Genomic DNA, 16,203 nt, shown 5'->3' on the forward strand with positions numbered 1-16,203 from the left:
TATATAAATATATATATATATATATATATAAATATTATATATATGTATATTGGCTTAGTTCGATAATGCACCTTTGCAGGATTGAGACTCTAACTTGAAATTGATCGCCTAACAAACACTAATTGAGGGTAAAGCGAACACGTTGCGAAGTCGGTTCGGCAATCTCGAGCCTGCGCAAAGATAACCCAAAAGGACGTTTCAGCTTCAAATGGAATGATAATCGAAATCCGTCGAGCCTACTCTATAATGTAGTATAGATTATATTGTAGATAGGATAGTACCTAACTCTATGCTAGAGAGAGAACGAGGAAGGGAGCTACCTCGGGCAACAAAGGGCGGCGGCGGCGGCGTTGGACAGAGAGAGAGAGCAAGAGGAAGAGAGCGAGAGAGAGAGATCGAGAGAGAGAGAGAGATAGATCGAGACAGACAGAGTTCGGGAGGGTGGGGGGGGGGGGAGTGTATTCAAAGAGAACACGGTGAATGGTTCACCGTCTCTAGACACGGTGAATGGTTCACCGTGTCTAATAGAAATACCATACCCTTAGCCATTTTTGTTGGTGTGATATTTCTATCGAACACGGTAAACCAATTACCGTGTCTAGACACGGTGATTGGTTCACCGTGTTCAACAGAAATACCGACCGCTGCATTCCTATTGAACACGGTGATTAGTTGATCGTGTTTAGACACGGTGAACCAATCACCGTGTTCAACTTAAATACCTAGCCCCAGCCGTGCCCGCGTGGCACTGACGTGGCGCTGGCGTGGCAAGGCCAGGGCTATTTTTGCAAATAAATTTTGAACAGGGCTATTTTTGCAAATAAAATTTGTTAGGGGACTATTTGCAAAAAAAAACCCTTAAAAAAGCAAAAGAACGAAAAGCAAGCAATGGGATTTAGTACGAGAGGAGTCGGACAAACCAGTACAACCAATGTACAACATCACGTGAAACGATGGCAAATACGACTTCGATTTTTTTTGACGAAAAAAAGAATTTGTAGGAAAGAAAAATTATATGACCAAACAGTACTTACTATGTGGATGTCTCGCCTTCCTTCTGAAATGACACTGTGAACTTAGAAGTGAATTTTGGCTTGATAGAATATTCATCATTTTCATTTTAAAAAATATGATTCTAATTTTAAAATTAATTTTTTAATTTTTAAAATTCAAAATCAGAGTAGCTTAGAAGCTACTTTTTAAAATCTAATTCTAACTTTGAACTCAACTTTTAAATTTTTATTCTACTTTTATCAAATTTATATTTAAATTTTAAATTTTAAATTTTAAAATCTAAAATGTAAATTTAGATTTAAAATTAAAATTTAACATTTTTAAATTTTAGATTATATTTTAAATTAAAATAAAATTTTAAATTTTTATGCAAATGTAAAATTACAAATTACAAATTTAAAATTTAAAATTTAAATTTAAAGAAAATTTAGTAAAAAATTATTATTTACCAATATCTAAAAATTTCTGTCAAAAAAATATACAAAATCACATTAAAAAAATTAATTTTTATATAAATTCAGCCAAATATTTTATAATTTTTAGTTCACATCAATTCTTCGAACAAAAATTATTTTTTCAAATTTAGACGAATTGTGGGCCTCATGCTGGTGCAAGTTGTAATCCTATCAAATTTTTACCCAAAAAACGATACTACCTATGCACCCAAACAAGTTATAACCTATACATCTCATTCATATTTAGGATAAAAATATAAATTTTTTTTTTTATTTTGAGAAATAGGTGGCACGCTACCCGCTTCGTTTATTTTACTTGGATCTCGGGTACTAACCGCCAAGCCCTTTACCACTTGCTCTAGGGACGATCAATTAGGATAAAAATATAATTATTAGTCATATCATACTAGTATTTATGTGACTAGCTACACGTATAGTATTTCCCTTTCCAAAATTACTTAAACATGAACTGATACACAATAATATAAGATTAAAATGAATTGTTGAAAAAAATATTCTTTTTACTAGGGTGGGAAAAATTCTAGAATGCAACGGATATATTAGTGACGTGGCGTAACAAATCAATCAAATGTTTGCTTTTAGGGATATACGTCCCATCATAATTGTAAATAAATATTTTAATTGTTCTTTTGTTTGAAAAGAAGGACTGTGATTGACTTGTTATTGATGACATGATGCAAATGTGATAGTGTAGAATTCCTCCTGGGGTGGGGACCGGGGAAGCTTCCGTTTTCGTGTCGCTTTGCGTGTACGGCTCGGATACAAAGAGTGCCTGAGGTGGAAAATTAACCATGAACCCGTGCATCCGTACAACCGTGCACTGCCAATTATGTTTGGGTTAATTACACTCCGCGTCTATTTTGCAATCTTTTGCATGTCAATTTAGGTCCCTAAACTTTGTATGTTTTTTATTTTAGTCCCTAAAAATAAAATTCAAAATTTTAAATTTAAATTCAAAAATAATATTAAAATTAAAATTTTAAACAAATGAGAAATTAGAATTTTGAATTTGAATTTAAAGCTGAATTAAAATTTTGAATTCAAATTCAAATTTTAAATTTAACTTTTTAATTGAATCTAAATTTTGATTTTGATTTTTATATTTCTATTTACATTTAAAATGAAAGTTTTGAAACCGAAATTTAAATTTAAAATCTGAATTTAAATTTAAAATCATATTCAAAATTTTGATTTTAAATTTTAAATTTGAATTCAAAATTTAAATTTAAATTTAAGATTTAATTTCAATTCTAAATTTGAATTTAAACTTCGAATTCAAATTCACATTTTGAATTTGAAATTTCAAATCGAAGTTTGAAATTAAATTAGAATTTAGAATTCCAAATATGAATTTGAATTTAAAATTAAAAATTAAAAATTAAATACAAAATCACAATTTGAATTCCAATTTAAATTTAAATCTAAAATCAAAATTTAAATTTAAAATTTAAATCTTAATTTTTTTTTGAATTTATAAATTTAATGAACAAAGCATTCCATGTGCACAGAACAAAGCATTCCATGTTTAAATGAACAGAATCTTTCCTGTACATACGCGATATAGCACATTTACACAACATCAACCACACTACAACCATACCACAAAACAACAACAAATAACATAAGGATAAACAAGGAATATTAAGGGTCCACAATTTTCCACAAATACTGATCATGTATAAACAATAAGTAACGAACTAATCTATACAAAAACATAGTAAACGTCATCGATGAAAAGATCTGGGCACAACTACCTAGTATCGTCCTCACGCATTGCCCCAGCCCTCACCGCCCAAACTACCTAAAAACAGTTGGGGGATGAGAATATGTAAACAAGTCTCCCCCTCCCAGTGGGTACCGCAAGCCGATGAAGGCAAGCTGTAAACACCGGTAGACGAAAGGATAATCAATAGTACAATAAGTAAATTAAGTATAGTGACAACGAAATAATATCCACTAATAATCTCAAAGGAGACTACTACTGTAAGCTAAAGTGGTAAGACAAAAAACAACTATAGTCAGCAGTTATATATGAACAAAAGCAGTAATAACTATAGACGACAATATGAACAATCACTATCATGATACGAAACAACAAAACAGTTATGTATCAGCCAGAATAGATATATAAAATACACCCAATCAACTGTCATATTAGTCTAAAGACCTCAGACTATGCTACTCCTGTTCTAATAGAGATGTGACCCTAGCACTAGACCGCTGGGTCTCCCTGATATATGACCCAACATTAGGACCGCTAGGCTCACGCATTGGAAGTACGATCACTTTTTCGAAAAAGTACACCCTCTCGGTGGATCAGACCGTTGGTGTACGTGAATTACACATGAGCTATGGCGATCGATGCTATATGCTCAATGGCCAACGATGGCGAAAAGCCGAAAGAACAATCATAACTATACCCAACCAAATGAGTTTTAATATTCCTAATGGAATGTCATCATGCCACTGACCTATCATGTCTATATAATTATATTACTATGCACGAAATATAACCCAACACCAAGTCATGCAACGATAATCCATTACTAGAGTGCTACTCTACCACTAGATCAATTATGCCTCTACAAGATAGAACAACTATAGAGTAGACTAACGAGAATCAAGTAGTGCGTAAGATACTCAATATGTAATCATGATGCTACAAGACGAGGCAACCGTAGAATAGATTGATAAATACAATACTATGCAAGATATTCCATATACATGCATGATAAACTAGGCAAGCATAAGAGAACAGAAAGAAAGAAGTCACAAAGCGTATGCCGCTAAACCCACTTCTGATAAGAGAAAGGAAAGAAGTCACTAAGCGTATGCTACTGAACCCACTTCGAATTGAAGCACCCACCTACATTGTGAAATAAAGCCGGGCCATCGACCCCCACGTCGATGCCACCTGTAGTTCGAACTTATGCAAAGGCCCATCCAAAATTGTAATTAGCTTAAACCCGATGATTACAGAAGCTTATAATTTTATATGAATCGAAACCGGCAAGAAGGCGCTCGGTACCAGTATCACAATAGCCAAGAAGTGAATAAGAATTTTGTTGTATTATATGATGTTGTTGAGCTTTTGTAATTGCTGCATCAGTTGAAGGCATTTATCAAATTGAAAGAAAGAAATTGTTCAACATATCGGTTCAACAATTTCTTAATTGCACCGATACTAGTCGTATGAAAAAATAATCCAAGTGGCGAAGGCGAGGACATATTCTTATCATTTAAGAATACATTGAAGAACGGAGGGCTGAGAGCTAGCATACATATTCATTGAAAGGATATAAATCAATTATTTATTTATTTATTTATTTATTTATATTTGTAATATAATTCAAATAAATATTTATTACAAATATATATATGTAATATATATTACAAATAAATAATACATATATATCATAAATAAATGAATGTAATAAATTTCAAATTTCAAATTTCAAATTTATTAACTATTTTCAAGTTCAAATATTTATTAAATTGTACTTTTCTTAGTGATGACAATTGAAGAAATAGAAGAATGCCACCCTTGAATCTGTAGTACCTCAAACTAAAAGAATTTGTACTATCCTAAAATTTTCATGAGATTTAACTACATGAGCTTTTGTCAGTGCAGAGTAATTAACTTTGTTGGTCCCTTTAGACCTATCCTACCTAACTTTTCAATCACATCAACTAAGCAACGTGAATAGATGGATATCTACTGAAACAACATGTACATGTTGGAGATTAAGAAGAGAGTTAAGAAATTAATTTATACTAAGTGGAAATATAAATAAAATAAGAGCATTAATGATGTTGGCTATCTTAATAAGGGTTTGATGAATCATCTCGCTCTCTTTCGTACACATGAGGATTACCTCAATGTTTTCAAATTACTTACAGTTGGCTTCATGATTCATATTAGCCACAGCCACAGCCTTTGAGCCCACAAAGATCTTACGACTTCTCCCTCTGATGCAAACTTCCCTACTTCATAGCCTTTAAAAACATCGAAAAGAAAACATCAAACAAGATAATTGAATTAGAGACATTCCTATCTGTCTGAGCACAGAAAGAAGGAACTATGCATTGATTGATATAGAGACAATCTTAGTATTCTGATCTGTCCTCAAACAAAAAAAAGTGCACATGTAACAACAAGAACACATAATATAAGCACTGCAACAATTGCTAGATAATGCTACTAAAATATAGAATTGCCCTTATTACAAGAAATTTCCTATGAAAGCCTTCGGAGTAAAATTATCCTAGTATGAAGTAGATTCTCCAAATTGCATGGCCCTGCTTCTTTCTGAATCTCCCTTTCCTTGGGCGTCCATGATTCAACCAATGAAGTGAGCCCGCTGACGCAAGAAGCCATATCGGGCCTATGCGCAGGCTCACGCATTGTACATAAGTGTCCTAGTTCGGTCATCTCATACAAGTTCTTACTGTTTGGGACGTCTTCCAATAATAACGGATCCATAAATTTGACGAAGTCTTCCTGCTTTATCATATTTGGATGAAAACACTCTATAAGGTGCTTTTCTGTAGAGGGGCGGCTATCATCAAATATTTTTTTGACCCGTGACTAATTCAATCAAAATAGCTCCCAATGCATATACATTAATCTTTGTGCTTATTTTTTCGATAATTGCAAAACAAAAACACTCATTACCATTCATATCAAATTAGAAATATATAAAGTTATGCAAACTTAAACCAATTTATCAATTATTGCAAGTATGGACCAACTTCTTTCTAATTTTTCTACGAAATTACATGTTTCAATTCTAATATTCAAAATATAATAAGAGATAAAAAGAAAAAAACACTTACAAGCATACTCAGGAGCAAAATAACCAAATGTGCCAGCGACTTGAGTTTGCATTGACTTCTCCTTATCTACAACAAGCTTAACCAATCCAAAATCTGAAATCTTTGCTCTCATGCTTTTATCCAACAATATATTTGAAGATTTTAGATCTCTATATATGAATAAAAGTTTGCTGCGTTAGGCCATGTAAATACTTGAGTCCTCTAGCCACGTCCAAAACTATGATAAGCCTTTGTATCGAATAAGGAAAAGCATATCCGTTCTCATTTACGTGAAATAAACGATCGGCTAGTGTACCTTCAGACATATACTCATAAACAAGAAGGCGCTCAGTACAAGTATCACAATAGCCAAGAAGTGTAATAAGATTTTTGTGTCGAACTTTCGTTAAGACATTAATTTCCACCATGTACTTTTCTTGCCCTCTTCTTGCTTGCAAATTCCACTCTCTCCTTTTAACTACAATCAATACTCCATTGAGTTCTCCCTTAAAAACAACACAAATCCACCCTTACCCAAAACATTATTGCTCTCACTAAAATTGTCTATGGCACTGCGAAGAGCTTCAATGGAAATGTTTAGTCCTAACTAGCCCCCTTCAGTATTCTCAATTCTACTTGTGTCCGCCAAATCAGTTTCAGTGGCTTCCATCTCGCCTGAAGGTATTGTGGCCGGCACTGAATTTTTCTTCTTTTTGCAGCAATAAATTAAATATACAATTAGGCAAGCAATAGGAAAACCTACTACTACAGTTGTAGCTATAGCTATCCAAATAATCCATGTTTTATTGAATTCATGGGAAACAGATTCTTCAAAACGGTTTCCTGTCAGTTCAAGTCTTACGAAAATTGCAAAGTTTGGCACCTTTACAGAAAGATTGTTACAACTTACATCCAAAAACTCCAGAAGTGGCAACCTCGTCAATATCTCTGGGATCGACCCCTGTAGCCAGTTATTTCAGAGAATTATCCTGCTCAGTGAGGTTAGATCTGCTAAGTGCGACGAGATTGATCTAGATATGTTGCGACTTGAGAAGTCAACTATTGTGATGTTCCACCTCTTGGCATCGCAGTGGACTCCTAAACACCCTGTAGCAGTCCAAGGATTGTTCCCCATCCAAGAATTGGCTAACTCAAGCGGGTAGCCTAGTGCCACTGCCATCTCCAGTAGCGCCGCCACCCTCGAGTCACATGGCCCTGGCGCTGGCTTACAGAAGCTGTTTCTGCCGGCCACCTCAATCAACAGTACTATCCCAGCAGAGAACACTGGGAATAGGCCCTATAGCTTATTGTTGGACAGGGACATGTTCCGTAGCTTCTCGAGGGATCGATGTCAGTGACCGCGAAATGATTCCGGTGATATAATTGTTGGCGACGTCAAATGTCTGCAGGTTGCTGAGCTTGAAGACATCGGGGATGGGTCCAGTAAATCGGTTTGACTGCAGCTGAACTAGGACCAGTAGCAGCAAGGTTCCGACAATGTTGATATGACCGGTTAGATTATTGTGGGAGAGTGAGAGATTCGCTAAATGCGACAGCGAGGCGAACTTATCAAGTATCGTCCCAGTGATGCTAGCATTAAATGCTGACCGGTTGGTGAGATTCAAGAAGGCTGCAAGACTTGATGGTAAGTTCCACGGGCCAAGGGAATATTGTCCATGAAAATCTGTTGAAGGCAAATAAGGCCGGAGAAAAAATCATCAGGGATTCAGGAGAAGGCATTGTCACTGATTTAATTTAGTACTCTTTAGTTTTAACTTTGTCACTGATTTAATGAAAAAAATTAGTGGAGGGGATAACGAAAAGAGAAAAATAAAACCACAGGGTACAAAAGTGATAAACTTTAAACCACAAAGTACTAAAGTGAGAAAATATAAAACCACTGAGGTGGTATTTGAAGTTTTTTCTTATTTCTTAATAGAAAAATTTCACCGGTATTCTTCTTGGAGGCCATTTTATTATAGATGCCCCTCTAAAGTTGAAAATATCATAAATATCCTTATAAATATTAAAAATTCTCATGAATGTCCTTTAGGTAAAAAAAATTCATGAAAAATACCATCCATTATTTTTTAAATGCCATTTTTGCCCCTAATATCAATTTAACAAAGTATAAAAATTTAAAGTTATTTAAATGATTGGTTCTAAATTTTGAACTGTATACTAACTAGACTTTACTTTTTAAAATTTTTAATAAAATATTTATAGTTTATTAAATATAAAATGTTTCTTTTTAATTTTTCTTGATGAAATTACATAGTTTATCATGACTATAATTGTCAATATTAGTATTCAATGTTACCTCTAGAGTTACTTATTTTTTAATTTTATTTAAATATAATAATTTACATACATTTTTGTAAGGACTGAGATTTTTGACAGTGTAACTAAACTCTCTGTTGATGATGTTTATGTGTGTAATTTAATTATATAAGCACTCGTCAAGTTTCAGGAGAAAATGAGCTAAAATAGAAAAGTTACGCGATTATTAGTTTTCACTTAAGTGAATAGTAACTCCGGTTTTCCGGAGAAGCCACGGAGTAGAGATGGCTTTCGGCACGTATCGGACTCCGTTCATAGCGATCCAATAGCTCGTTTTGAACGGTTCAGCTATTCTGGAACCAATGGCACTGACGAATTTCAGATCCGATGCACGGTTTTCGAGAAAAAGGAGTTTTAAGAAAAGAGGGTTTCCGCTCTTTGCTATTCATGCATTTTAAAACTCCTCGTGCTTTGTACAAGTGATCTGGAGATGGGTGAGAGGTGTTTCAAGTACCTACTGGTGGTAAGGAAATCAAATACGGGTTTGAATTAAAGGATTTCAGGTTTCCACCAAGGCCTATGTATGATATCTGGATTAGTTGGAGAGAGGTTGGATTTTGTCGCAAATCGGCAAGTAAATCGGATGAAACGAAATCGTAGTTTCGATGTCCTCGTCGTGCTGAACGCAATGGTGCTGTCGGATCGAAAATCCGACGGACGGATCTCTGGTAATTGCGAAGTTTTCGTTAAGAGGTCGAAGGTGACAATTCGGAAAATTCGCGAAAGGCGCGACATTTTATGTATCGAATCGCGTGAGATCGGACGTGGAGGTATGTACGCGCAAATTGTACGCCCTGGCAGGGGCTGAGGTTTAAATATTCTGGGTTAGAGGGGTTTTCTGCAAATTGTCCTCTTGTATATAATTAGCATCTAGGGTTTCTTTGCACGAAACCCTAGATCTAGCCGACCTTGTCTCCCAATTGTGCCCTAACCAGCTTCAGCAGGTCCCTGCCCAAACATTGCTCGCACCCCGGCCGCCGGCAGGTTCCCCGGTCGCCGGAAAACTAGAACCCGGCCACCTCCTCCATCCTTCTCTCTCAACCAACCCATCAACCTCCTCCATTTCTGTCCGAGGGCAACCCAGGAGTGTCATCTCGGTCGGGCACCACCTCTGGCAGCGGCCCCGACCTCCGCCGTCCCGCCGTGCCGGCCGCCGCCGTCCCCACGCGCCGCCGTCGCGGCCTGGAACGCCCTGGCCGAGCCTGACCTAGATCTGGCCGAGCCTGGTCCCGCACCGCCTCCATGGGCCGCCGCCGGCTATGGACTACTTTGCCGCCTTCCCCGGCGTCGTCACAGCCGGCCCCTGCCGCTCCAGTGCGCCGCCGGCGCCGCCTCTGCTCCCTGCGGCCACCACGGTCAGCCCAGACCGAGCACGGGTGGGCTCGAGGCCCGCGCGCCGCCGCCACTCCAGATCGGCCGCGCCGTCATTCCTCACCCTCCGGCTACCTCCGGCGCGCGTCCCCGGCCATCCCCGACCACCGCCGGCCGCCGCCCGAAGCTCCTGTAGCCGCCCAGACGCCATGCGGGCCGAGGCTGAGCCTTCGTGGCCTCCGCGCGTCGCCACCGCCTATGGTGGGGAGCACCACCTCCCCCTCGGCCTCCGCCGCCGGTTCGTCGCCGCCCCGACCTTGCTCCGGCCGCCGCCATGGCCACCGCCACCTCTGGAGCCGCATTGAACCCGCGCGGGCTCGGTTTGGTCCAGCACCGCCGCCGCCGTCTTCCGCCGCCGTCCGGCGTGAGCACCGGCTCCACCTCGCCGGCCGCACTCGTCCGCCGCCGGCGCCCCCACCGCCGGAGCTCCCTGTCAACCGTGGTGAGCCTATGCTCTCCTCGGGTTGTACATCTAGGGCATCAATGCCCGCCGTCGTCGCCGCCTCCCGTCGCCTGTTAACGCGAGCCCCGGCCTCCTCTGACCTGGAGCACCTTCCCCTGGCCGGCCTGCCCGCTGTCCGGCCGCCGCCGGCCACCCCGAGCCCTGCCTAGCTCCGGTAAGCTTGTATTGCTATTATTGTGCACTGTTTGGGGTTGTGTGTACTTTTCCGGCAACCCGAATGGTCTTTTTGACCTCGGGAAGTGAGCACGATGATCCTTAGGTCGTGCTGAACATCGTGCTTACTTCCGTCGAGCCCTGAGATGCCTTGGTTGCTCGGGCAACCGCGATCTTCCTGCGGTGCGCGCTGCTTCGCTGACTTTCGCGTCGCTTGTGCGCGCACCGCAGTCGCCGAATGTGCTCCGAATGGTGAGCACGGTCTCCGGCACGCTGAAACCTATCAGCGGGTGCGACGGTTGACCCAGCGAACCTCGTATCGCAAGATCGGGCCATAAAAACTGCCGGAAATCGCATAAAATGATAGATTTTAGGGTTCTTGTTGTGCTTCCTTGCAAATAACTTCGACTCGGTCGCTGTGGACAGCGTGTAAATGCTGAGGGTAACCTCTGGACTAATCGTCCAAGGCCCCAAGCCACTGCGGAGATCGAAAAGCCTTTTTCGGGGCGTTTCGCGGCGAAATTCGTCGACGGAACGCGATCTTAGTTCGGTTTTTATCCGACGGTGCCTCGGGATCAGTTGTGATGTCGCTAAGCCTTCTTGGCAGGTCACCCGTGTCGTTTCGGGGGTTCAGAAACGACGGGTGAGCGACTGGTGGGTCCCGGTGTCAAAAACGACACTTTCGGGAACCCGGTTCGAGACGTTTAGTCAACGATGTCTGTTCCGAGGCGAAGTGTGGTGTTTGCTGCCAATGTGGGTTATTATAGAGTATTAGTGGCAGCGGTTGACTCCCAGTTGGAGTTGGGGAGTTCCGGGATAATTAGTGGACCCCGACGGAGCCCCGGCGCGATATTCGGGACTCCCGATGTGATTCGACAATCGGTCTTGGGAAACCGATTCCCGTTGTTCCTTGTCTGGGGATTTTATATTGGTTGCTGACATTAGGGTCTCCTTCTGATCTTGTGGACCCTTCGTAGGTCCGGTTGCTCTGTTTCCCCGCCGTCGTGAGATCTGATCCAGACTTGTACAGGTGGGTACTTCGATCCGACGTCGGTACAGTGGTGCACGCTCGGTGATGGTTTCTTACCCTTGCTCTTTCGTTATTATCCATGCTTATATTATATGTTGAGCTTTGCACCTCTATTGTTTACATTACACCCACGTTGTTTGATTATACTCTACTCAGATGTTTCCATGCTTAGTATCATGTGTAGGAGTATAGTCTATCTGTATGTGATACCATGTTTCCTTGTTGCTCTACTTAGCTATTCTGCATACCCTGTTTCATATTTATAGTAGAGCGATTCTGTGATTATCTGTGAGATTAGCGATCTAGTCGGTCGATTCTAGTATTCAGTATTTGTGACCTATTCGGTGAGTTCCTCGACCTTTGTTGTCTGATGACCGTTGAGGTCGGTATACCCTGAGGGGTGGGATTGTCGGTTAGTTGCCGACGGATGATTATACTTTACTCATATCCTATACTTGTGACATGATTGGTCGAGTTTCATATCCTATACTTGTGACATGATTGGTCGAGTTTCATATCCTATACTTGTGACATGATTGGTCGAGTTTCATATCCTATACTTGTGACATGATTGGTCGAGTTTCATATCCTATACTTGTGACATGATTGGTCGAGTTTCATATCCTATACTTGTGACATGATTGGTCGAGTTTCATATCCTATACTTGTGACATGATTGGTCGAGTTTCATATCCTATACTTGTGACATGATTGGTCGAGTTTCATATCCTATACTTGTGACATGATTGGTCGAGTTTCATATCCTATACTTGTGACATGATTGGTCGAGTTTCATATCCTATACTTGTGACATGATTGGTCGAGTTTCATATCCTATACTTGTGACATGATTGGTCGAGTTTCATATCCTATACTTGTGACATGATTGGTCGAGTTTCATATCCTATACTTGTGACATGATTGGTCGAGTTTCATATCCTATACTTGTGACATGATTGGTCGAGTTTCATATCCTATACTTGTGACATGATTGGTCGAGTTTCATATCCTATACTTGTGACATGATTGGTCGAGTTTCATATCCTATTCTTGTGACATGATTGGTCGAGTTTCATATCCTATACTTGTGACATGATTGGTCGAGTTTCATATCCTGTACTTGTGACGTGATTGGTCGAGTTTCATATCCTAGTTGATCTGAGTGGTCAGTCCTTGTGGTTCATTGAGCAGTATTTGCATATGTTTGAGAGGATGTCGATGTTGTCCCATCCTAGTTGACCTGAGTGGTCGGTTCTTGTGCTTCTTTACAGTTGACGACCTATGCGGTCGATGGGCCCTGGGGGGCAGGATTGTCGGCTGGTTGCCGACGGTTGATCATTGAGCATATTGCATTGATCGCCCGATACTCGTCGCATTTCACGAACACTGGCGGTCTGATCCACCGCAAGGAGTGTTCTTTTCCGGAAAAGTGGTTGAATGGTGACAACCCGTGAGCCCTAGAGGGGTTATATGCACTGGAGAGTAGTAGTGGCACTGGCTTGAGGTCTGCGGTGCTGACCAAGAGAGCATTGGTTTCAGATTGGGTACTTTTGGACTTCTTGACCGGTTGACGCATATGTCTATAGTAGCAGTCGTTGCATGCATACTTACAGTTCTTACTTTATAGTTGTCTTGCTGCTATAGTAGATATTCATGTATGCTTTCGGTTCCAGTTACAGTAGCGGTAGCCGTTATTCAGTCTAGTTCTTACTTTCTTTCAGTTTATTGCTACTGTATTCAGTATATCTGCTCATTACCTTATACATCTCTTTCGTTTACTATTGTTCCTACTGTATTCCCACTGACCCGTATTGTTATATAGCTCTTCCTGATCCGGTGAGTACTCCTCGCCTTCTTCGGCTTGCGGTACCCACTGGGAGGGGAGACATGTTTACATGTTCTCACCTCCCCCACCATTTTTCAGGTATCGCGGGCGATGAATAGTGGGACGAGACGTGAGGTACGTGTGTAGCGGTCGATAGAGCTTCCGACCCAGGTTATTTCGGTATAGTTATTACCCTTATTATTTCAGTTGTTATAGCTTAGATAGTTATATGGTTCAGTATTTTTATTACATTTGAAAATATGGATTTTCGTGAATGTAATAAACCGATTTCTGGATTTTGTAAAATAAAAGGTTTTCTACCCCTCGTGGTAGCGTTTTTAAAAGAATAAAGGTTTCCGTGTAGGAAACAGTTTTCAAAAGATTTTTGTGGATTTCTGTTTAAACCTTGAATGTAAAACCGTGATGTGAATGGTGAATGTATGAATGTATAGTTATCTTTATATTCATCTTGTTGTGGTTGTATCCTGGTTGTACTGTGTATTTGATCGACGCCGTGCAAATACAGGGGAGACTCTGTCCGTGTAAACAGTGGATTCCCTGTATTTGTGGCGGATCTGGCATACTCGGGGGTCAGGTTTTCAAAAAAAAAAAAAAATTCAGACGCTTTTCCGCTTTGTTTTAAACTGGAAATGGACCCCGGGGCGTGACAATTTTACAAAAAAATAATAGCCAAAATTCTTGATAGTAAAGTATTTTCATGTGACATTCATATAAAATTCATTTTCTACAACAAAATAAAAGTGCGTAAAATTCTTTCCACTTATACACCATTTGAACGAGCCTCTTTAATTTTATTTTTTTTTATTTACACCTTCTCAATTTTATTTTATTTTTTACAATTGAGTGAATTTTATTAGCCAATTTTTTTAAAAAAATAAATTAATTAATGAATGAGATATCTCGATTAAGAAATTTCACTACGTGCAAAAACCTAATAAAAAAACCAAAAGCTTAAGAGGTCTTAATTAAAAAAAAAAAGTTGAAGGGGTCTATTTTAAAATAGACCTATTGGTGAGGGGCCTCCATACATTTTTACTCACCAACAATTAGGGGTAGAAATGTTATTTTATCTTATAAAAATTAAGATAAGTAAATAGAGGATGATGGCAAGGGTTTTCATGATAGTTTATGAGGTTTAAGAGGGTATCAATAATATTTCAAAATTTTGAAGGGTATCTACGATATTTTTAAATTTTAAAAGGGTAGTAATGAAATTGCCCCTTTTAATAATATTTAATAACTTTAAACTTTTATATTTTAATAATTTTATTTAAATAAGTTAAAATTTCATCAAATTCATCAATCATTCCGTCATATTCAATAACAAAATTAGAGTAGTCAATAGTTGTTAGCGAATAAAAATTTATTAAATTTAATAAAATTATTAACATAGATAATTTGAACAACTCAACCAAAAAGTGGAAGAGATTAAAGGAATGTGACCCTCCAAGTAGAGGCCATCCAGAAATGGCGGTCGATCTCTATTTTCCGCTTAATTATCAACTAAGCAAACTTAATTCGGGAAAAAAAAAATAGAGAAAAGAGTAAAAGTTGATGATCTCTTTTGTCATCTTCACTCTTTTTTTTTTTTAAATGCTAAATTTATTTTATTTGATATAGTAATAGAAAGACTTTAAATAATTAGTAATCTTGTGATGCAAATCAATCAAGTTCTATTACGAAAAAAAAAAAAAAAAAAAAAAAAAAAAAGAACTTTTAGGCTTTGTTTGATATTATGTTTATTTTTTAAAATAAATTTTTGTATATTAAAAAGTAAAAAACTGGCCAGTAGATTGCTTATAATTTTTTCAACCAAAGTATTTGCATGGCAATTAAAAATGAAAAATTTAAACAAATAGTTTTTCTTTCAAACTTTTTTTTAAACAAGTTGTTATTTATCACTCAATTTGATGCATTGTAATCTTAGAAATTGTAATAATAAAAAATAAAGAATAACAATCATGCCAAACAAGACCTTGTGTTTTTATGTATTTTTGCCAAATTAATACCTTGAATGTAAGAATTACAACTTATTCAGTAATACCTCCTATACTGTTGTGTGTAACAATAGTATTTGACGAATTAAAGAAAATTAGACACACGGTGAAAAATAGATGTGCAAGTTGTACAAAATCAAAGCATACAATATTAAAGTTCGCCAACAAATGAATATTTTAAGCGAAAAAAGAAGTGTTTTAGAAAAACTCATGTCACGCACGGGCACTAGAGGAAAACTATCCGGCACGTGCACAGACCCGCTGTGTGCACAAGGCACCCCCGGTGCACACAAGACGTCTACCACAAAACAAACAATAAGAAAAGAACAGAAAGGAAATAATCTTAACATAGCAATTAGAGCATGAGTGCTAAACTATATAAGAAGTCAACATTTACAACAAGAAACAACCAGTTGCTACAATAAAGATAAATCTATCATACAATATACAATAGGTTGAAACAAAAGGTATATCTCATGAACATAAGGTGGTCCCTATACAAAAATGATCTAATACACCTTTCATGATTAAAACAAAAGAAAGTGTCCACCTAGGCAACTCCCGAAAAGCTCTAGCTAGTCACAACTCCCTTTGCCGTCATCTATTTTGATATTCCGACACTATTCGACTTTTCGTCTTCCATTCTCGACATTCCTTCTTCTTCTCTCTACCTCAAAATGTAAACTATTTGATCTTCT

General features: G+C 38.5%; 1 protein-coding gene across 1 annotated transcript in view; it reads right to left on the reverse strand.

Annotated features, from left to right (window-relative positions):
• Window positions 1-650, reverse strand: part of LOC109723384 (serine/threonine-protein phosphatase 7 long form homolog) — a 4,352-nt gene extending 3,702 nt beyond the window's left edge. The window contains exon 1 of the mRNA XM_020251724.1: window positions 594-650. Within this exon, the coding sequence (XP_020107313.1) occupies window positions 594-650 (57 nt within the window). The remainder of the gene's footprint in view (window positions 1-593) is intronic.

This window comes from Ananas comosus, linkage group 17, assembly GCF_001540865.1.
Source record: "Ananas comosus cultivar F153 linkage group 17, ASM154086v1, whole genome shotgun sequence".
In the NCBI taxonomy this organism is placed as follows: Eukaryota; Viridiplantae; Streptophyta; class Magnoliopsida; order Poales; family Bromeliaceae; genus Ananas; species Ananas comosus.